This window comes from Nilaparvata lugens, chromosome 7 (assembly GCF_014356525.2).
Source record: "Nilaparvata lugens isolate BPH chromosome 7, ASM1435652v1, whole genome shotgun sequence".
Taxonomy (NCBI): domain Eukaryota; kingdom Metazoa; phylum Arthropoda; class Insecta; order Hemiptera; family Delphacidae; genus Nilaparvata; species Nilaparvata lugens.
Genome location: NC_052510.1, coordinates 25,924,834 through 25,950,022, shown reverse-complemented (window position 1 = coordinate 25,950,022; position 25,189 = coordinate 25,924,834). Strand labels below are relative to the sequence as shown.

The 25,189-nt window shown below is 32.0% G+C and overlaps 1 protein-coding gene across 9 annotated transcripts in view; it reads left to right on the top strand.

Moving 5' to 3' along the window:
- LOC111058662 (GTPase-activating Rap/Ran-GAP domain-like protein 3) overlaps positions 1-25,189 on the top strand; it is a 382,310-nt gene that overhangs the window by 352,036 nt on the left and 5,085 nt on the right. For all 9 annotated transcript variants that reach the window (XM_039432400.1, XM_039432396.1, XM_039432394.1 and 6 more), the window contains 8 exons: positions 11,485-11,779; positions 13,314-13,412; positions 14,146-14,321; positions 14,992-15,105; positions 16,507-16,750; positions 23,625-23,708; positions 24,306-24,424; positions 24,981-25,098. In XM_039432400.1, the coding sequence (XP_039288334.1) occupies positions 11,485-11,779; positions 13,314-13,412; positions 14,146-14,321; positions 14,992-15,105; positions 16,507-16,750; positions 23,625-23,708; positions 24,306-24,424; positions 24,981-25,098 (1,249 nt within the window). The remainder of the gene's footprint in view (positions 1-11,484; positions 11,780-13,313; positions 13,413-14,145; positions 14,322-14,991; positions 15,106-16,506; positions 16,751-23,624; positions 23,709-24,305; positions 24,425-24,980; positions 25,099-25,189) is intronic.

Here is a 25,189-nt window from a genome sequence, read left to right as displayed (position 1 = left end):
TTATATCATCGTGCGAAATATCAATGTGAGGACGATTGTTGGTGATGATGGTTGAAGCTAAAAATTAGGTGCTTTTCTCAGGTGTAGCTAGGAATTTATAAGAGATAGAGAGTTCTACAGTGAGCACTTTTTCATATCAGGATAGTTTACGATACGTCATGGATTTGACGTGATCGTTCAACGAATACTAATCTATGGAGATGTATTGATTATCGATGGATGTATCAAATTGTTCAATTTCATTATTACAATCAACAATCAATACAACCGCGTGGCAAACTTATGTTTCTGTATCTATTAGCTTATTAGCTGTCTGTAACCGCGTTAATAATTATTTTCACCAACACTTTTCAAGAATTTAAAGACAAATTAAGGGCACACGAAGTGGAAACAACATGCAAATATTATCAGCTGCAATCTGAAATAACTTTTCTGTGTTTGTAAACCTTACCCTTTTATATTTTTTCACAAAATATGTGAGTAATTTTCTTGCATTTAAACAGAACAGGCCTAAATGTGTTCAGAAGTAACATTTAATATAATTATGGTAGGCTACACAATAAAAAATTCCCTAAATGTTCATTGAATGAAAACGTTTTTCATAGGTTATTGAATTGATTGAATAGAAATTAGTTCCACTTATTCCATAAAAATTGGTGGAATTTAACTCCTCCAGCTGGAAGTTATAAAATTATAGTAGCCTATGATTGTTGTTAAATTCATTGGCACTGCATCTATTACTTACAATATATGGCTTAAGCCTTATATTGTAAAAAGCCTCTTTTGCCATATAAATATTGTAAAGCCTCTTCTTCTTAAAGAGAATTAAAGTCAAACATTTGAATTCAAAGAGTGTAGGTTATCATTTAATAAAAGTTATTATGGAAGTCTTGGTATTATTGTAATCATTGTTCAGATTTATTTGATTGCATTTGACCATTTTCAACTTATGGAAAAGGTACTTCAGTCCTGATTTTGGACTCCTGAACTTTGAAAGACAAAAACTACGAAATTATTTAGTAAAGTTAAGGTTAACCTCAAATTTTACATATCTGTCTCTGCTCCAAGCTAGTAACTGTCGACTACATCTCGATCTCGTTGCATTCGATAGATTAGTATTCGTTCTTCGTTGCATGATGACATCAAATCTATGACGTAGCGTAAACTATCCTGATATGAAAAAGTGCTCACCGAGTTCTACCTGGTCTTAGATTGTAGAGCACAAAAATACGGCCAGAGGGATTTTGAATTATAAATCTAATTGGTTACAATAGTTACAATCGGAAGATATTGTTTATCAAAAACGTACATTCATCATAGTTTAATTTTTCTTCAAATTTTACTCATTTTTTGAAAAATCATAACTCAGTACTCATTGAAGATAGAGAGTTCCAAAGATAGAGATTTCATTTTATTCAGAACTTTATATTCTAGAAAAAAAAGGCGAGAGCAAATTTTTCTGTCAGATTAGTGGATTTGGCGGAAGTAGCTGAAAACTGGAAAATGAACCGAAAATACGAGGTTTTTGGGCCACTCAGTATCTAGCACAAGGTAATTTTGCATGAAGAAATTAGTTCTGGAATCTGGACTTCTCTCATGTATCCAATTAAGGCTGTGCAAAGGCTAAAAATCTGGTGTGGTACACTCAAGAATAGTGTATAGATACTATCCTTGTGGTATAATGTATGAATTAATTGTTAAGTTAATATTGTAAACAACCAACTCTGGCTGACGGCATAAAGCGATGCCTATTGAATTTTTGACTTATTGAATTGTAAATTATATCATTTGTTTTGTATAATTAATTCTTTTATCTATCTATCTATCTATCCTTGTGGTACACTCACACAACTTTCCTTGCCCATTGAACTGTAAGCCTCATTCTTAAACGAGAATAATTTAGTGGAATAACATAATAATGATTGGCGGCAACATTTTTGAAACTACGATCAGACTACTGTATATGTGTATATATAATTGTTTTCAGAGTACTTTTTCCTTTGTGAAAATTGTGAAATTCGATGATTTTTTTAAAAGTCGTCAAAACAGCTGTTCTACAGATGAAATATCTCGTGTGTTCTTATTATAAATGCTCTACCCCATGCACGAGAAGGAGGTTACAAAGTCCATTTCTCAAGGATGGGGAGGACCCCCCATTAGTTTCCCAGGAAGTAGACTTATGCCGATTGATAGAGCTGATAAATAACTATACAAGGTATGAATTTGAAAAAAATCGGTCAAGTCATTTTTGAGAAAATCGTGAAAAAAATGTTTTTTTATTAATTATCCGCCATTTTTCTCGAGAATATTACGGAGCTCCTGCAATTTTCCCAGAAAAAAGACTCATGTCAGTTGATAGGGCATATGAATAGCTATCCATGATATGGATTTGAAGAAAATAATTAAAGCTGTTTTCGAGAAAACCGTGAAAAACATAGTTTTTTGGTAATTATCCGCCATTTTTCTCAAGAATATTACGGAGCTCCTGCATTTTATCCAGAAATGAGACTCATGTCAGTTGATAGGGCTTATAAATAGCTATCCATGGTATAAATTTGAAGAAAATCGTTAGAGCTGTTTTTGAGATAACCGTGGAAAACATGTTTTTTTAGTAATTATTCGCCATTTTTTCCGCCATATTGTAGTGAATTTAATTGAATTTCTTATTGTCGGATCCTCATGGTATAAGAACCTTAAATTTAAATTTTCAAGTCAATCGGTTGATTAGGAATGGAGTTATCGTGTTCACAGACATACACACACACACACACACACACACACACAGACCAACACCCAAAACTCATGTTTTTGGACTCAGGGGACCTTGAAACGTGTAGAAAACTTAAAATTAGGGGTTTTAATTTTTTCGGAAAGCAATACTTTCCTTAACTATGGTAATAGGGCAAGGAAAGTAAAAATAAACTTTCTACTGGTGATATTTTTCAAAGTTTTTCGATTTGTATATATTATCATCAAGCTATCAAAATGAAAAAGTTTTCTCAGGAAAACATTTTTCCGATCATTACTTTTTGAGATATGAGCGCCTAAAGCTTAAATTTTTGGCACAGAACATTTCAAATTTGGTAAGAGATAGATATAATCCATGAGATGAGGATTGTTGATCTAGTAACTTATAATAAAAAAATTCTAAAAATATCAATTTTTGAGTTATTAAAAAATAATTGAAATAGCTTTCAGTTGAGTTATTTTTGAACTCTCTCAAAAATCTATATTTCTCTTTTACTAGATCAACCATGAAGAATTTATCCTCTATCACCTCACCAGTAGAAATTTTATTATTTTAGGCTTCAGCACAGTCTTTATTATTGATAAATTAAATTTAATTAATGACATAAGAATAGTCTGCGAGCATCAATACATTGTGTACAGTGACTGAAACTCGGATGGATCCCTTCTTAAGTTCATGAAATCAGAGAGGTTTGACCTGAATAAGCGTAACAAGGAAAGATTCAGGTTTCACCCACATGGATGTTTACCTTATTCATCATCTTTCATTGAACTGAAAGGATCAGACCACTGCTCACGATTCCTAACAACTAATACATACCAAGTCAACTTTCTGTAGCGAGAGTTGGGGATTCAGCTTGATTAATAACCATTTTAAAAAGTGAATATTCAAATCTAATTGTTGCTAACATGTGAAATAAGTATAAAATCAACGATTTAACTAATAAAATATGAAAATAAATAAGGGCAAGTGCTTATTTTAGCGTAAATTGAGCAAAATGCTCTTTTAAAAGATATGTGGCGCTACCTAGCGGAAAAAATCTCAATGACAAAGACGTAGCATTGTGAGAAAGATCGCAGTACTGACTGAATCACAGAAGAGCTCTCACTTATCACTCTCAGAAAACTGTACTGTTTTTAGCCCTACAATGATGTTCGTGCAATCGTAAGGAAAGAGGAAACTAAGGTATTTGAGGAAACTAAGTATAAGCACGGAAGAAGGAAACCGGTGTTCTCTATTCCGTAGCAGAAGTAATTTTAATATTTTTTACTTCAGATTCACTTCATCTCTGGTGCGATGAACTACCAAATCACTGAACAGCAAGTACTGAACTATTGCAATGTACTTACTGAGCAACGGTTATTGTTTCTTTCAACCTCGAATATTGTCTCTTTTCTTCTATGACCGAATCTGACTCCGGCCCTTCTTAAGCAGCGTCAGGCGTGGTCAATAGATGGATGGGTGACCTCTTGGGGAACACCACGTGCTGTTGGCATCCCTTTTCTCCAATTAACTTACTGTATTATCCTCTATAAAATATAAATATCGGGGCACCGAGCTTTGCTCGTTATTTTTCTTTATTGATAACAGGACACAATTCTTAAACAGAAAAAATTCTTTAAAATGATTATCTTTATATTTTACAGCTGGCTATACGTCAGCTTATGAATTTCGGGGATGAGATATTTTTATTTTTCACAGACGCACTCCAGGCCCGTAGAGAGGGTACGGCAGGTAAGGCTGGATCCGGGGGGCCCGGCCTCCCAGGGTGGCCCGGCGGCCAGGTGTCAATAAACAAATATTGCCCATAGATAATTTAAAATCAGAACTTTTATATGATGAAAGGAGTACGCCTAACATCGTCTCTTTTGACATAGATTCGCACATCATGTGTGTATCACATTGAGTATCATCTGAAGCTAAAACCTGTATCTCTTTAAAATTGGTAGCAACTACATCACAATCCATTGGTTTTGATATAGGGAAATAAATCACTAAACCTTTCATCTGAAACTGTTGGAGAAGTGGTGACAAAAGGCCCTATACCTCACCCACAGACATTTCCATGTGATATGCAAGGCGATTACTTTCCTCGATCCATTCTTACAATCTTACAAAATGGTGTGTGTATACCAAGATACTGGCTAGTTTGGAGCTACGAGAAAAATAAGTTATTTTGTTTCTCATTTCGAATTTTTAGCAAACAGCCTAAATCCGCAAGATCTTTATTAGCTTCTAAAGGGGCTTCTGGATGTAATTCTCTTTGGGAAAGACTATATGATAAAGTAGATGTAATTGGTAATCATATAAATGTAAGCTTTCTAGGTATTTTAGAGCTGATCAGTCATTATGACTCTTTAGTTAAAGATCACTGAAATAAAGTAAATGAATCTCAATTGGATAAACATAGGTTACAGGCACACTATCTTTCCGCTGAAATCCAAAATTAATTTATTCAGGCCTTTGCTGAACTTGTCGTTATACAGGCTATCCCAAATAAACGTCAAGAGGCAAAATACTACTCACTTTTGGTTGATGCTACACCTGACTCTTCTCACGTAGAACAAACTGTATTCATAATTCATACTTAGGTACCTCATCCTTGTAAATGAAAATTATGAATTCACCTAACAAGTAAAGGAGAGATTTCTGGATTTTGTAGAGTTCTGTCTCTCTAATATTTTTCTGTTTTTAATCCTTCAACATAGTTTTTTGCCATATTTTTACTACATGAAACATAATTATGTGTGTAATAAATAGACACATACTTGAATTATTATAAAATTAGTGTTATGTAATTCCATTATCCTAATGAAAAGAGAGAATATTCGTGTATCATAAGTAACGTTGTAAAACATTGTGCTCGTGTGTAGGCCATTTGGGGTTTCATTTAAATGATCAAGTACTACATCAATATTATTGTACAGTATGAATATGTCGAAGCCCGTTACGGGTCTAGTCGGGGGTCCGCCACGGCTCTCTGCGGCCCTGTATTTACTTCATATCACTTGAAAATGGCATGAATGTTGAAACATTATTGTGATAAAATAATTCAAAAAAAGGGTACTGAGATTCTTTTCCATTTATCTTAAGAACTGTTATTTGTTTTCTCCAAGATCAAAAACTCACTTATGTTAATAAACTCAGTTCATGTTTCATATGATAATTTATCCAGTTCCGTGATAATCTTTCCATCTGATGAAAATATTTCTCAACTATTCTAAAATTAATTTTTTTCAATCAAGAATATTATAATTTCTTCAGTACTATTTAGTTCATTTAATCATTTTTCAATCACCTATTAAATTTGTTTTTCAAATGTGAGAATATTGATACTGATGGGCTCGCATCATTAAAAATATTGAAACCCTACCTTATAAAAATAGACACGGCCAGACCGAGCGAAGTGAGGTCTAAGATTCAAGTTTGCATTTCTCTTTATTTATGTTTATATTTTTATATTTATGTTCCGCATTTACGGCGAAACGCAGCAATAGATTTTTATGAAATTTGACAGGTATGTTCCTTTTTTAATTTCGCGTTGCCGTATATACAAGGTTTTTGGAAATTTTGCATTCCAAGGACAATATAAAAGGAAAAGGAGCCTCCTTCATATGCCAATATTAGAGTAAAAATCAGACTATCGAATTATTCATCATAATTCAGCTGTCGAATGGATTATAAATTGCATGCAATTCAATATCTTGATGTAACTTATTGAAAACACAGCTGTTGTGTGGACTATTAATTGCATGCAATTTATAACTTGAAATAGCATACTATTTTCTCCCGACTTTTCTCTGCTTTCAACTCGGTAAGTTTTTGATGATAGCAGCATAGCTGTTAATATCAAATTGTTATCATTGTCGATACAACAACCCAAACAGCCATTAGTCGTTTATACACCGATATCTCGCCGACACGACAGAATTTACTCTGATGGACAGTATTAGAGGAGACTGTAGTTTATAACTGCGCGAGGTCTAGGCCTACTGTTCACAGAACTACTATAGTCGTTCTACTAAAGGCGCGATTGGAAAAGGAATATTCCTGCCAAATCTCATCGAATTCTATCAACGCGTTTGGCCGTAATCGCGTTACATACAGACAGACAAAAGAAAATCCGAGTTAAAACATAGACCTCGCCACTATGTTCGGTCAAAGCTAATTTTTTGGCACATCAAAATTTTAGCGCTTCAAACAGTTCCTTGCGGATCACGTGTTACCTGCTAACCTAATATAGGTTATTAAAAAAATAGTTTGCTTATATACTACTTCCACCTAGATTACAGGTGGTAATTTACAAGTAAATTTAAGTGGTAGTGTTTATACACGTATGGGATAGGAATTTTACGAATGATGCAACATCACGTCTGAATAATTTCAAATTCTTCATATATTACAATTGGTAACAATTGAATGGTTCTGGTAACAGACATACCTATTTTGAGTTATTTCAGTTTATAGTATGTTTGTTACATTAATACATTTAACTTGACACTGTAGAGCGACCCAGTAAGCAGCAACGGAGCATGCGCTTTGTATTTAGTCGTAGTACCATGAAAAGCCACTGACAGTGACACTGCTTGCCCAAACTTTTACCGCTAATCGCTAATATTTGACAATGATTGTGATGAATTTGACAATACGATTTATTTAATAAATCGCTAATATTTGAGGTTAAGGTGGATTGTTAATTATTCACAAGGTGACGTATAATAATACTATTATTGTTATATTTAAAACTTTTAAATAATTTAAGCATCAAAACTAGTTGTTTTTAATTTATTTTATAATAAAAATATCTCCAAAAAGGTAGGGTACTATGGTGATTAGATTCTTATCGGTGATGGTTAGGTTTTTATGCATAATAAATATTAAGCAATTTGGAATAATAAATAAATAATTCTCTTTTGAAAAAATTAATTAATCCTTTATTCAATAATTCTATCCTAAATCAAGTTTTATTCATCTATTTAGGTACTTTGTTAACAATTACACACGACACAGCTTGATAGGTGTTATGCCAAATTGGAAAATAAACACAGTAAAAATAAACATCAAAACATATACTAGACTATTTAAACCCTTATTGTAAAGCTCCATTAAATTATTGAAAAATGAAGTTCTATAATGTTATAGCTTTTGTTTATTATTTTTCAATAATTGTGAGTTGTATAACTCACAGTTTTCTTATGGATTACAAAATAACTAAGAAATTATGGAAGTGTGAAGAATCATATTAACTTGTGGACGTACCGTATGCAAAGAATACCGTACTTCACTAATAATATGCTATAAATACTTCACTAACACTACAAATTGATGTTCAATAATATACGAAACGTAAAATACGAATACGAAATTGAAGTTTGCAAGATGAAATAAAATTCAGATTCAAATTCTGTTGCTTTCAAATTGTTAGTGCCGGTTGCACAACAGCCGGTTGAGTTTTAATCGTAAAAGAAATATTTAGCTCAATTTTCTGGAATTCTGTATGATTCAAATTGGCGGGTTTCAAAGATTACAATACATCAAAATAAAAATGCATAAAAATGAATCAATTAATAAATCAACAACTATTTTAGTTGTAGACTAAAGACTGTTCTTTTATTCTGAATACTCAGTTATTTTTTGACTTAATTTTCAGTTTATCAGGTACAATAATAATAATAATTATTATTAGCCTATTCAAATTGTGGAAGACTCATTTATTTAAGAGAGAAAGCATAATTATACACACATTAGAGCATCAGTTTATGAATGCAGAATGAACGAATGATTGCAAAATTCTGAGGTGTAGTTTTCCCCTCGAATTTGCGCTGTATCTATGAGATCATGAGACAGAGCGGATGAGGTAGGTAGCGCATTGTACTCTATAAGTCTAGAGTTCACTGATTGTACTATAAGATTACGATTGAATACAAAGCGCATGCGCAGTTGCTGCTGCCTGCTGGGTCGCTCTACAGTGTCAAGTATACAATAAGTATTTATTTAATTTTTATTTTATTTATTCAATCATTAAAATTACACAACTTACAGAAAAGTACCACAGGCTTATAAGCCCAAAACGGTTCCAATTCTAATTTATACAAAAGTCCAAATGTAGCTAGGTTATATTGTGTCCCTTAACATTCTCCTATTTCACACTCAATTTACAATTTGAAACACACAAAGATTATTTTTAAATTAAAAATACTTTAAAATTAAATTAAATCAATCACAATTAATTAAAAGATTCCAAACTTTAAAAAAGACTATAAAATTTTGAGACCGAAAAGACAAACACACTATTTAGAGCTTCTCACAGCTGTTCTCACAAATATTTGTATTAACTGAACACTGAACCTTGCGCCTCTGAGTTAGCGAGGTTAAGTGAGAAGAGGTTGCCTTCGTGTTGCTAGAGCAAGAATTAATTAAACGATAATGGCAGGAGTGTGCACAATTCCTGCCCTTCAAAAATACAAGAATACTTCATCACTGGTAAAGGAATGCGTGAATGCTATCATATTCTAAAACTAGGAGGATGATACTACCACGACTGTTAACAAACTCATGCGAGAGTTGGCAAAGAATTACCAAATTAAGACCAATTAACGCAACAGTTACACACATTCATTGATTTGAGTGCGTAGGCCAGCTACTTCATCAACACATTTCTAAAACAAAACACTGATAGGTGACTAATTAAATTTACAAATGACCAAAAACCACCGTTTTGAATTTTGATAAGTTTGTTCCGATGGAGCTTACCACTTTCGTTACCAGGTTGCGCCAGCGTTGCTATAGTCTTCCTACTGACAGTATAGTAAGATATGGTGGGGCCAGCTTCACGGCAGTAGATTCGCTTGCTCTGTCACAGTATACATAAAATAAATATACATATATCTATTCTGTGGCTCTGTCAGTAGTCAGTATTAGTTGGATATGAATCATTGGTGCTATCCATCAATAATTCTGACAGAGAAAGTGAGTCTCATTATTGTATCTATATTTTTAATTATAGTATTTCATCAGGGCTACTTGATTGTTCGATTAAAAAAAACTAGCATTTTTATTTTCCTGCATCCATAATTTCTTTAAATTAAGAAACAACTAGTATTCTTGGAATATTTATTTTAAATTAGACACGTCTAGTACCTTTATTTCTTTATTTAATCATTCAGAATAATTACACAACTTACAGAAAAGTACCACAGGCTTATAAGCCCAAAACGGTTTCAATTCTAATTATTTATAAAACAGTCCAAATGTAGCTAGGTTATGTGTCACAACATTCATCAATTGCACACTCAATTTACAATTCAAAACATACAAAAATAATTTTAAAATTTAAAAAATACTTCTAAACTAAATTAAATCAATCACAATTAATTAGAAAATTCCAAAATTTGAAAAAAACTATAAAATTTTGAGACCGAAAAGACAAACACTATTTAGAACTTATCACAGCTGTGAAACCTAATAGTAATTATTATTATTTTAGTCCAAATATAAAACCTGAAGGATTATTTTTTACTAACTGACCAGATTAAGTTATCAAAATTTTTAAAATTTTATCAGATAAAGACCTACATGGATAGATATACATAGAGTAAATAACCTATAATAGGCCTACAACTGTATACATCCTTCACTGTGAAATTCAAGGAATATCACAGACTAATAGTTAACCCGTGCTCTGCACGGTGGTGGCTGGGGGGGGGGGTCTTGGCCCATGGCCCATATTTTCACAGAAAATTATAATATTTTAGACAGGACTATCAATATGACTTTATGTTTAAAATAATAATCGTAATTTGAATATCATTTTTTGAGTAATATCATAAAATTCAATCCATTAAATAATAAAATATGAACCCATATTTTATGCTATATAAAAGTGATTACTGAGATTTCAGTCAATTCTGTAAATCCATGCATGAGCTAGAGAAAACGATTCCTACCAGTTTTTAGTAAGCTTCAAGAACAAAAATTTTTCTCAACTCCTTCTGTTTATGAGTAAAAAACTTATTTTTTTCTGAAACATTAGGGTCATGGCCTCCCCCTCCCCTCACAGATTTATTTTTTCCTGGATTCTATCCTTTATAGCCTCAAGTGTTTGAAACAAATAAATGACAACAGTCCAAATATAGGGATAGAGGTTATGTGCCACTTTAACATTTTTCAATAATAATATTAGGCTACACACTCCAAGTTCCAGTTTATTCAAAACACACAAAAATCACTTTTCAATTGAAAAATACTTCTAAAATCAATTACAAATGATTAGAAAATTCACTATAAAGCTGCATTTACACCAAAGTTATTAACAAAATGTTAATAACTCAATCCTTATAGATTCTATTAGATAGAACATAACTTATCATACACATGATGAACATATGTGTCTGCCAAGTTCCGTTCAATCTAATAGAATCTATAAGGATTAAGTTATTAACATTTGTTAATAACTTTGGTGTAAACCCAGCTTAACATTTTGAGACCGAAAAGGCAAATAACCAATTAGAACTTATCACAGCTGTGATGATTTTGCTCGAAGCCTTTCCCTGTGATGATACAATGTATTACGACACGTGTACCATGCATGTTCTACTGTTAGTGGCTAGCCCTATAATATACCATCACATTTTGTTTGGTATAAAATTTGAATAATCAAATAATAAAGTGAAATTACCAGTGAATGTATTAATCTCCAGTAAATACATTGAAGTTGATTGATTGATTGTGTCCAGACAATGCTGAACAGACGAGCATTTAGCGACGTGCTGGCTGAGCCACCGCGCGGCTCGCGGCGCAAAGAGGAGGCACGCCAGGTGGAGTTTGTGCGCATAGGTCAGGCGCTGAAGCTGGACACCATCATGAAGGGGGATGCGCCCACCAGTCTGGCCACCACCGGACTCTTCAAGCGCGCGCCCTGGGAGCCTCACTGCTTCTATCCCGACTTCGGCTATGAGGTCACCTGTGGAGATTCCTGGGGCGACTCAAAACTGGTCATTGCCACCGATTCTGGCGTCTTTGTTGTTGAAGGTCACTTGCTACTAATAATGTCTTTGTTTGTATTGGATTGTACTTCTATTTCTATTTTCAACTACTCCATGAATTGATATGAATATTGATGGATTCACTCCTGCTTGTAGATGCGAGTATTGAACTCTCAGCAAATAGTATTTATTAATCCTAATTCACAAATTAGTCCAGTTATAACATATTTGAAATCTTGTCTAAAACGATTGTTTAGTAAAATTATTATTAATAATTGTTAGCTTATTATTTTTATCTGATGAGCTGTGTGATATTGTTATCTATTTGCTCATAATTTGTAAATATTGTGAATTGGATTAAATAAAATTTGAATTTATAAATTGCAGTTTGAAATTAAAAAATATGAAATTAACACATAACCTAACTACATTTGGACTGTCTTATAAATTAGAATTAAAACCGTTTTGTAGGTACTCAAGTTTAATTATATGAATAAATATTAATATTATCAGTGGACATTTTTCCTGGAGATATATTTTTTACAATGATAAAGTATGTAGAATTTAGATACAAGTCGTGCCAAAGTATTTTTTATTGATTCTATTGATGAACAATGATTCTGGTATTTTATTGCTGAAATTAAATTGAAGGACTTGAAAATGTGCAAGAAGAAGAAAAATATTAAAATAATAATAATAAACAGCATCAAATTTGTAGCTGAAAGTGAATTTATTTATTCTAAAAATAAACTATACAATCAAAAATGAAGCAATTGGTTTCTTAAATCCATAAATCAGTGGATATTTCTCCTAGGGATATTTTTTACAATTATAAAGTATGTGGAATAATCTAACAAAAATACAGTCCAAAGTATTTAATAGGTTCTCTTAATGGCAAACGATTGTGGTATTATTGTTGCAGAAGGTAAAGTGAATGGCAAGGACTTGAAAATGTGCAACGTGAGAAATATTAGAATAATAAATGATAAAAAGCTTTATATTTGTTGCAGGAAGTGAATTTATCTAGTCTCAAGCTTAAAATCATAAATATAGACAATAAATTATATATTTTGAATATTTATGAAGAATATAATGTAAAGAAAATTGAAATAGCTTATATTTTAATAGGGTACTAGCGCAATATCAATATTGATCGTACTATTTCCCAGAGAGATTACTTCGGTATTCGATATTGCCAGTACCTTTGTAGAATATCTCAATACGGATAAAAAATTCATAATTTATTGAGAAGCGCTATGATTAAATTGCGAATCCAACTGTATAATTTATTTTACTTTCAGCACTACTGTTTCGTGTTAAAGCCTTCAGATTTTCAGTGGTAGGCTACCTACCAGCTACCACTGCTGTGTACTTCAAAATACCTGAAAATGTGTCAATTTCAACATAAAACTGCAGTTCTATAAGTGAAATAATAAAGTGAAAATGACAATACAATAAGGGCTTCTCTCTTTATTTTTAGTTCATCATATTATCAACACATAATAATTCGATTATATCTCGATAGAATTACAGATAATTCATTAGTAGGCCTACCGTAATTCAGATATTCATTGTTTCAGATGGATCCTCACATCGGCAAATATTCGACAAAACAATAACAATCAAACAGCTCAATGTAGTCGAGGCTCATGGAATTCTACTTTTCCGTGCCGATAAAGGTAAGTTTTTCTTTGATCACTTAAAATACGGATCCCATTTGAAACGGAGATACTTCTCTCTTCTTCTTGAAACAGGAATCAGCAGATAGGTTTGATTAAAGTTTATGATAGGCCTAGTTTACTGTACTATAAACCTATAATACTAATTATAACATTATACCTATACTTTGAACTCTGGAATCGTTTGTCTATGATAGTACCTGAACAATATTTAGTATTTTTGAAGTGGTATATTAGCAATGATGATGTCTCCACTAGCTATATCTACCTCACTGACGTTTACTGCTTTTTCAACTTATTTCATTTGAATGAAGTAGTTTGAGTTTGAATTAAGCTTTCTAATCAGGAAGTTACTAAAATGAAGATGAAACATTTTATTATTAATATTATTTAATTAAACATTACCGTATATTGATGGATTTTTATTCCTAGTCAATAAGTAACCAATTATACAAATACTGGGTTATATAAAGTTTAATCAGCTCAGTGGATAACTACTATTAATTCTAAAAACTATAGAACGGTTGACGACTATACTCGTATACATGGTACTTGAATACGCACTAATATAAATTTTACTATAAACAATATTATAGTATAAGTACGGTAGCCTACTTGAGGTTAAATTATATATATTTAAATATTACCCAATTGAATAAATTATTGATTAATAATATATTTCCTGATTGCTAGTCACTCAACTTCATAGAAATGTTGCTTCAATTGTTTATAGGTCGAGACAGCAAAATTCATGTGTTCAGACTGTCAGATTTTGAGAGTGAAAGCAACAGTACACAGACAACAGATAATGTGAGAACGCGGATGGATTTGAAAGAGCACCGGCTTGAGAGAACGAGAGGCTGCGGAATGTACGCTATCAGCAGACCTGGAGGATCTCATCTCAGGATGGTAAGTTTTCAAACGACTGTTCCATAGAATTTTATTTCTCAAAAGCATAGAACTACAACACCATCGAGCTTTTCTACAAATTTCACACATTTCGGCTTCATCCTGGGTAAAAGTGGTCCATCCATCGCAATCAGGATCAGCGGCACCCCAAAGTAAAAAATGATAATTATAAGATAAGATATTTATTGATAATATTGTTACAAGGCTGTTGCCTGTGGAAGCATTTACAAAAATTGACAATATAAAATTAAATAAAACTTGAGAAATAAATAATTATTTACAGCTCCGCATCAGTATTAATCAATCACAAATATTGAAGAAAATAATATTGTATAATTATATTAAGCCATCAAATCTAGACTAGATCACATTAGCAAACTAAAGTTGTTATTTGCATCCATGAGGAATGAAAGTATACCATGAAAAATTGAACTTCATGATACAATACAATAGAGGGTGTATGAAATAGGTAAGAAATAATCTATGAGATAGTCCTATTACAAAGCATTGTGATCAGACTTTTAATAAAAAAGAATAGAAGTATAGAGGAAACATTGCAAGTATGGAGAGTGCGTTAACGTTTTATTTTTGTGTGGAGCTTTATACGCTGAAACGATACAAAGACTACATGCTCAGACTCAAATTGCACTGATATTGCCTTCATGTGCAGGTTGTGAGTTTGGGAAAGAAGCTACTTCTGATGCAGTGGAGGCATTCAGCCGCTTGGACAGCGTGGTGTCCGGCCTCCGATACAGATACTATCGATGGATTTCAGTTTATTCGGGTAAGAAAATACTACTCAATTCTCAAAAAACGATTTTCGGCTTACAACTGGTTAATAACTCACCCTCTAAACATGAATATTTCACAGGATACGGTACACTCGCCTAAATAATTCATAAACAATTTCAAGATAACAAAATTTGATGTATTACAATGTCCTTTAACTAAATAAATAGATAAATAATAAATAAATAAGGATAACGACAACATTTGCTTTAAAATAAAATTGAAAACAGATATTTTATTGAGCCTACAATATAAGGTAATAAGTTTTACATTATTATAATCAGCCATCATCTCAAGAACATTTATTTTTATTGATACTATTTTTCATGACGAAACACTTTATAATAGCCTAACTCTGATGTAGTTTAGACACTTCGAAACACCGTGTCAAAACTTAACAGAGTTTAATTTTTTCTAAATTTGATAAAATATCATGATGTTTACTTTATTGTTAATAGAATCAAGACTATTATTTTTGGATTTACATGGAAAATAACAATCAAAGTAGGTACCCGCCTTTTTAACTGTATTTTTCAGTTTTCAGGACATGTTTCGACCTCAAAGTAATTCTCAAGTAAAGTCATTAACTTGAAAATCACTTAAAAGACGAAAAAATAAAATTAAGTTGATAAGGGTACTCTGATTTTTATTTTCCATGTAAATCCAAGTAGTCTTGATTCTGCTAACAAGAAAGTGAACATCATAATATTTTTCCAAATTTAGAGAAAATAAATCTTTTAAATACTATTACAAGTAGCCTACACGTCGTAAAAAATTAAAATAAATTTGAAAAGAGTACTGTACTTTAATTTCTCATTTTTATGTAGGCTAAGTATCATGATATATGTTTCAAAAAAAATCATTAAATGCTTTGTGACTTCATAAGATATGAGAATGAATTTGAAAACAAATTGCTTTTCAAAATATGAGTAATATCATATAAATAAAAATAGAAATCTGAGTACCCTATTTAAATTTATTCAGTCACGACATTTTTCAGCTATATAATGCCATTATCAAGTCAGACTGACAATGGCATTATATAGGCGAAACATGTCCTGACTAAATCATCTTAAAAAGGGTACTCAGATTTATATATTTTTTTCATTTATATTCAAAAGTAGCCCTAGAAGAAAAAATACAGGAATATCATATATTTAAATGAACCTCCTTCTCTACCATTGATTTTTTTGTAATTATAAATATGATAATAATTTTGTGTATTGAACAGGAATTTGGGTTTGAGAAAACGATGTCATATAATAATTGTTCCTGGTTGGTTTCAATTTGATAATTTTCCAATTAGCACATAATATTTGAAATCAAAGTTCTTGAGGTTTATAAGTGAATAAACGCTTGAAATGAATGCAGTATGCCAACATTTTGTTGTATGCAGGAGATCCAAGTGAGCGAGCAGCCGACACTGATTACCCTGGTAGACTCGTCCCTGGCGGGCTCGGCGGGAGGCTCGTGTGACAACACAGTCTGCGTCGGATATCGCCATCAATTCGATCTGATAAACGAGCGCACCGCAGAAGTCAGTCATCTATTTTCGGTGCAAGACGGCACCAAGGCCCACCTCGTCGCTGCTGTTGATCTCTATGAAGACGAGGAACCTGAACTCTTGCTCTGCTATAATAGTCAGTATAAGCTTATTCCTTCATTATCAATACACGTTTTAAATTTTTATACAACATTTCACTGGCACAACTTTGGAATCGACTCAAGAAAGATACAGTACAACACAAATCAGGTCTAGATCCTACAACAGCATACATAAGACAACCAATTAGTCTACGACATTTCTTTTCTATTTCTACAGACTCTGACTTATCTCTAGTCAATAACTCAAAGTTGAAATTTTTATCCATGGGAGTTTCCATTGGCTTACAATCCTGCATGTTGAACTTTTCCAATACATGTTTGAGATACTCCTTCTGACTAATAACAGTTACCCCCTTCTCAATATCTTGTTTGACATTAATTCCCAAGAAATTAGAAACTAAGCCCAAGTCTTTCATCTTGAAATTTTCTTGTAAGACTGATTTCAATCTTGAAACATCATTCTCATCTGAACCAAAAATAAGTAAGTCATCTACATACAATAATAGAAATACCTTTTTACCCTCCACAATTTTAGAATACAAGCAATAATCATTTTTAGACCTAGTAAAATTGTTCATTTTCATTACAGAATCAAATTTAGAATTCCAATCTTTTGGAGATTTCTTCAGACCATAAATTGACTTCTTAAGTTTACAAACCTTATTCCTAAATCCTTCTACTCCCTCTGGTAATGACATATAAACGTCTTCTTTGATATCACCATTAAGGAAAGCATTTTTCACATCCATCTGATATACAGGAAACCCTAATTTATTTGCAACACTCATGAAAATCCGAAAAGTTGGCAATTTGGCCACAGGGGCATAAATGTCATTTAAATCTATGCTATCCTTTTGTTGAAACCCCCTAGCAACTAATCTAGCCTTGTACTGAATGTTACCCTTCTCATCATTTTTAATTTTAAATACCCATTTGCTATCAATAATTTCTTTGTTTTCTGGTACAGTATCTACCTCTGTCCAAGTATTATTCTCTTTCAAAGCATTTAGTTCAGTTTTTACTGCCTCCAACCACTTTACAGAATTGTTTGATTTCATAGCTTCAGAAAATGTAAGAGGCTCATCTACTTGTAGACTAAGATAACTGGTTTCATAGTCTTTCAACCACACTGGTTTTTTAATCACTCTTTTCTCTCTCCCTCTTATTTCATTATTTTCATCCATCATTTCTTCTCCACTTTCTTCATTTACTTCTACTTCATTGATTCCATCTTCAATATCATTTGTTTCAATCTCAATACCCTCAGCTTCACTTGTATCAGTTTCTTCTACTTCATTATTTTCAATTTCTTCAACTTCATTTATTTCAGTTTCTTGTACTCCATCATTTTCAATTTCTTCAAATACATTGTTTGGATCATTACTTTTTGCGATTCCCTCAATGTCAAAGCCTTGATTTATCTTGAATACTTTGGGGTCAGAATACTTTTCACCTTGGTTAGATTGCTCAACATTTGAAAAAATTACATCCCTAGAAACAATTATTTTCCTCTTATCAGCATCCCACAACCGATAACCATTTTGCAAATATCCTACAAACGTTAGCTTCTTGGTTCTACTGTCAAGTTTCTTAAGATTACCTGTAACATGACTGTATGCTATACTTCCAAAAATCTGTAGTCTTGATAGATCTGGTTTTTTACCGTACCACTTTTCAGCTGGAGTACAATCAAGAGTACATGTTGGGCTTCTATTAACAATATAAGCTGCTGTCCTTACAGCCTCACCCCACATTTCCTTTTTCAATCCTGAATCAAACAAAAGTGCCCTAACCTTTTCTAGCAATGTCCTATTGATTCTTTCTGCCTTTCCATTTAATTCTGGAGTGTATGGAATGGTGAAATCCATGAAAATCCCTCTATTTTGACACCAATCCTTGATTTTATTACTAGAATATTCCCCACCATTATCACACCGAAATTTTGAAATTTTAGAATGCCATTTTGCCTCTTGGAAAAGTCATCAATTTTAGTTTTAATATTCATTCCCTCACTAAGATTTATGAGCTTTTTCATGTTATCTACACCAAGGTGGCCTAGCTTCCTATGCCATAATTCTACTTCATTAGACTCATTAGACTTGGGTGAAATAGTGCTAGTCATTACATGATGGACTGAATTTGAATTATGCATTTTCAAGTCAACTTCAAACAAACCATTCGAATTTTTTATGCCTTCCATAATGACTTCATTGTCTTTCAACACCTCAACCCTATTTCCACTAAATAAGACCTTACGGTACCATCGTTCTCAGTGATAGCACTTACAGATAACAAATTTTTAGAAAGTTCTGGAACATATAAAACATTATTTAAGTTGCATTTGTCTGATTTGATGTTTCCTACCTCAAGAGCAAACATTGATTCTTTTTCCTTGGCTACTCCTACTTTACAACTAATTGGAATGGAACTATCAAATAGTGATTTAGATTTTACCATATGTGAAGTAGACCCTGAGTCAATTACGAAAGTGTCATAGTATTTTACATTAGAATTAGTAGTTAAAAAGGATACTTGGTTCTTCTTCTTATCATTCTGTTTTTTACGAAAGTAACAGTCTTTGTCTTCATGATTATTCTTCTTGCAAATACTACAGAATAGACCACTTTTCTGTTTCATTTTATTTCTGCATTCACGGGAAATATGTCCATAATTTTTGCATCTGTAGCACTGGATTTCCGATGTTTTGAATACCACTGGTTGCACAGAATCACCTTTATCAGTAGATAGTCTGCGTTCTTCATTCACCAACCGGGAGGTTAGGTTTGTGAGATTTCTGTCACAAATTGCGGTTGCTTCCCACGAAGTTTGAAAGTGGGTGTATTTCCTGGGCAGGGAGCTGAATATTTTGCCAATAACCATCTCGTCATCGATTTCGTGTCCAACAGATTTCAATTTATGGGTCAAATTTTCCAGACGGCTGATGAAACTAGCAATGTCTTCATTAGCCTCTAGTGTAAAATTGAAAAAGTCCTGCATTAGAGAAAATTTCTGTTGTTTTTCATCACGTTCGTAGATTTGACACAGTTTTTTAAACATTTCACATGAAGTTTCACAGTTCAAAATGTGATTCAAAGGTTTTGAGTCAATTGTAGTTATTATTATTTTCTTGGCTTTAGCGTCCTTCAAATTGAAAATAGAAAGTTCTTTTTCTTTACTAGGGTCGTTTGGTTTTAATTCTTTTCCATTAACAATATCACTAAGTCCTTGAGAGTCGAACAAAATTTTAATTTTAAATTTCCACATTTGAAAGTCTTCATCGTTGGATAGCTTTCCAACCATACCCAAGTCCGAATCACTGGAACCAGCCATTTTTACTTTGAACTCGATTGCCTTACCTGATTTTACTTTTGGGTATTTTACTTTTACTTTTAATGTTTTTACTAGAGTTCAATCACTTCACCGGTATTACTATTTTAGAGTTGAATCTCCGAACTTCCATTGTCTTGCACGAGAGTATTTAGGTTAAAAAGTTTTTTTACTTGCACACGAAAGATCCAGCCTGGGCCCATAACCTGTTGAAGGTTATATCGGTGAAGAAATAAAGTATTACGATTATTTGAACATTATTACTGATTTTATTTTTACTTTAAAGTCAAACCAATACATTGAACTCAAACGTTTTACTTAAGGCATGTTACACACACTTCACAGAGACAGAGTACAGTACAGAGTAGTTTTGGCGCGCAGCTCAGTCACCAGTGCCTTGCCAATCACACAACATATTATTATTTAGTCTATTTCATTGTCAAACAACAAATAGCAGAAGGAAACTCATAGAAAAAAAATGCAGAATAATATCGTCCACAAATTTTTAAAACTCAACTTATGCTTACAGCAGTACTTACTTGGCCTTAATGTTTTGTGGAATCATAATATATGCTTCATTAAAAAGGCTTTGAACCTTATTATCTGCAGTGTACGGTACATGGAGTTCCTTTTTGATACCTATTCAACTATAAAAATCTATATAGACAGGGTTTAAGGCAAATGGTCCTATCTTCAGCGTACAGCATGAATAAGAATTTTGATTATTAGGTATGTAATAAATTCTGTTTAATCTGATTGCAATACATTCACTAACCAAGGTCTATGAATACAGGTCATGACATTCGTGTTCCTTATGGAGCGGCCATTATGTAGGGTCTTCACTCTTCATGGCGGTGCATTTGAAATATTCCAATCTGCTCATAATAAAATCATGCATTTTGCTTTTTAAAAACAATATTCTGGTTCAGATGATATATAAATTCAGGTTTTCGATTTTTAATAATGAAATTTCAATAATAAATGGTTTAATAATGCATTTTCTTATTATTAAAAATTGTTCTTATTCTTGTAACTTGTTATGATTCATAAGGCATTGGGACAAAAGGCTAACTTCTAAAAGAGTTTAAAGTTTTCAATCTAAACATCAACAATTCAGTTCCTAGTTGGAATCTAAATATTATTATCCTGTGTGAAGAATTTATTTTACAATTCAAAGCCAAGCAATATTCCTTGAATAATATAACAAAATAACACATCATGCTGTTCAATGTATGATGATAATAGCTGATGAATTTGAAAATTGGTAAACTAGAACCCCATAAAATGGCGATTTTGCAATGCATCACGGGATAGTGTCATGACCTGTATTATTTTATAGACCTTGTCACTGATAACCACCTACTACAACGACATCTATAACGTATATTCTTTTGAAATCAATCTTCATCAGTAAGGAATCGCTACACCAATAGAATATTTTATTTTCCTACAGTTACCTTGAAAAGTGACCATTCCTGCATTGATTACAGAATACAAAGAATCACTTTTTAGCACTAGTGCGCAAAGTTATTACTTTGAGTACTCCAGATTTGCAACATGGTAACACAAAATAGTTAGAGGGTTATATGGAGGATTAGTACGGTATGCGAAAACCAAAATTAATTCGGTAACAATGACTGTGGTTGGATAAGAATAATTCCAATGACTACATTTATGATAAAATTCCAAACTAGAAATCCAAAACAAGAATAATGTTCATCTAAATCATAATTAATTGATTACTTTCTATCATTTAATAATGAATAATGTTTCTTTTCTATTGATAATTATTATTTCATCCACAAGCATTGACAAATGTAGCAAATACACATAATAAAATTCGAATTTTGAGTTTAAATAATTACTATTCAATATCCATGTGAGTAGAACTAATAGAAAACATTAGAATATTACAATAAATATTCTCTGTTGTCTATATTATTTTTCAGTCTACTTTGAGCATTTTACGGTAATTTGAGCCATATGTCTAAATTTCTGAATTCGGTTTTTAACTGGATGAATCGAACTTGGCTTTCTGTGACTTAGGTAGGATTCTTTCCACTAGGTCGCGCGCTTGGTTCAGCAATCTTGCAGCCAACCTAATCAGCTGTTGACATTGTTGGCGTGTATTTTGAATGCAAATTTGATCAATCTGTATTTTTTCTGATTTTTGAATTATCAGAAAAGAGAACTTTTGCTGAGAATTATCAAATCCAATGGAAATTATTCATGTAATTTTGACAAAATGAATATTTAAAATTAATAAGTGAAATTGAAAAAATTGAGTTTGTTGGATTATTGATTGATCAATTAATAATAAATCAATTTAATAAATGAAAAATATTCATTGAAATATTTAAATATATTTAATTATAAATTTTAAATATCATTTCAAATGATATCTTTTATTTTATTGGAATAAATTATGAATTTTCAATTTTATTATAAACTGTTAGATAAATAAAGGTTGTTATTGATAACAAAACTAAACAGACAAACTTTTGATTGATTTCAGGACATTTCACCCATAATTACTCACTTTTCTTACTCAATGGTAACTATAGGAAAAATTTAGTTTGAAATACGTGCGCAAAGTTCTTCTGCTGAACTCAAGAAACCATTCCGCACTCGCCTACAGCTCGTACGTAAACGTTTCTTTCGGTGCAGCAAACTGTCACTTCGCGCACTAGATGCACAAATAACTATTTTTTCCCCCAATTTTATCAATAATATTCTATTGGTATATTTTTTTGGAAAAGTGCAATCTGTTATTGAAATATGAGCCTACTATAGAATATTTTACAATTTTTCCTTTGCGTTTTTTAAAAATTTATTAATTTATTCATTCATTTTAAAGAACTATAAGGACTCCTGCTACTAATGTTGTTTTGTTAAGTAAATTAGGCAAAACAGAACCAATTTTTTGTATCATTCCACATTTTGTTACCTATAGCCTAATAATTAATTCTACTTGCAATAGAGATTTTTTGTATGGTATACACAAAATAGAATAAAGAATATATTTTTTAGTATAACTCTATAGTCTAATAATTTATCCAACTTTATAACAATAGCTGTTTAATAACATAGTAACCAGCTCAGCAACATGGGAAAACGTTTCCTGGGTGCAAATTTCAAACGAAAATTCTATATTTTTATTGTATATTATATTCATTGTATATTGTTAATTCTATATTTGGATCGTTTCTATGTGATAAATTACAATTTGAAGCAATTATGAACATTTGTAATGGTGGAGATGATCTTGAAAATGTTTTTTTCAGTGAAAATTAAGTTCCAACCTTCTTTAACCTCAAAATTGTTCCAGCAATCAGATGTTCAACTAAATTATGAGTGTAACGCTAGTTCGCCTCCATGGTGCACATTGGGTAACGCTAAATGGACTAGCAAATAATGGCGGTCAGACAAACTTTTGTTCTCCTGACCGAAAACTACACAACATCTCGAAGGATTTAAAATATATGGTGTATAATATGTAGACATTCGAGACTCATGAGCTTTATATGTGTTGTGTATGTGCCATACCGGTACGCTAAATAAATAAATATCCAACTTTTCCAGATACATGCCATTTTCAAAAAATATCTGAAACAAGACCAACAACGGAGTTTGATTTTCGTTGGAACTTCATTCCTTCTTCTATTGGTGAGTATTTCCAGAAATTTGCAAAGTGTTGAAGCATTTGCAACAGAATAAGTGAATCTTATTGGCGATTTAGTAAACGGAATTTAATTAGGATCTCACATTTAGTATGGTGAGATCACTAAGTATTTGAGTGGAACTAGTGAGAGCTCGTTTATAGGCCTATTCTATGTTTATAAAGTTACTTTAGACTGGCTTACTCATAACTCAATATTGTGAAAAAACAACTTTTGTGAGCTTTTAAAATTATATATCAAAACTTTGGTACCCTTCCAAGAATCTAATACTATAATAATATTATGTTTTATACCTGACATATATCATTAGACCATGTTCAAAATAGACAGGTTCGGTTAATTTTAAAATCATTAATATTAATTTTCCATGCTACGTCACATTGGAATTTCTACATATTATGAGTTTATGATGAAATAATAATATAAAACAAAACTTTTTATTGAATTTTGAGAGATATAAGGATGTCCCTTTTTCAGAGCTATCTTCTCAAGAGAGAGATTCAATTTAAAATTGTAGGCGTAACCAATGATTCATTATTGCTTTCTTCTCTTTGATTGAAACTCCTGTTTCTTTTTGTTGCAGTCTGTGCCTTTCCCTATATCCTCGCTTTCACAAATGATTCAATGGAGATCCGTCTCATAATCAATGGAAATCTAGTTCAAACGATGGCCATGCCTAAATTAGCGTTGATTACATCGAAAGTAAGTATTTTCATATACTTATAGTACGGTATCTGTAATTCAATATTCATTCAATTTTATTATTAAACTGTTTTCAATCTGATAAATGTATTTGATTGATTGAATATTTTAAATGTACAAAATTATAAAACTCAATTAGTCATCTATGAACTAATAAGCTATTATATTTCCTGTTATAAAGAAAATAAACAAAACTGTTATAAACCATAAGTTATTATATTTCCTGAAGACATATTCAAGTATTTACTCATAACAGCAACATTATTATTTAACTATGGTAATGATTTCACATCTTTTCACGAATGGTTGATGAAAATTATTCATAAATCTTTTTGTCTATTCAATTTACAATTATATTCTGTTTGTGACACTTTTGTTATTCCCTCATATATATTGTTATTTTTCATCTTCTTTATTAACAGTTGACAGAATGATCCATTAATTTTTGAAATATTTTCTAATTTGTGATTGTGTGTACTATATTGGCCAATATGTTTTATAAGATGTTCTATAATAATTAAAAAAACTATTTTTGAAGTGACGTTGTTTTTCACAGAACGACATTTTCTTTGCCACGACTGCTCCTGAGTTCTTCCCAAGTCGGACGGAACGGCTTCACGTTGACCAGCGATCGGAGAGAGATACCAGTCTATCCCCTCCTTCCTCGCCTCATTGTGAGTACGGTACCCTAGATGAAACATTATATTATTTATTGGTAACCTTATGTAAGCTATATACGCTATGATATGAGTGAGTTATTAGAGT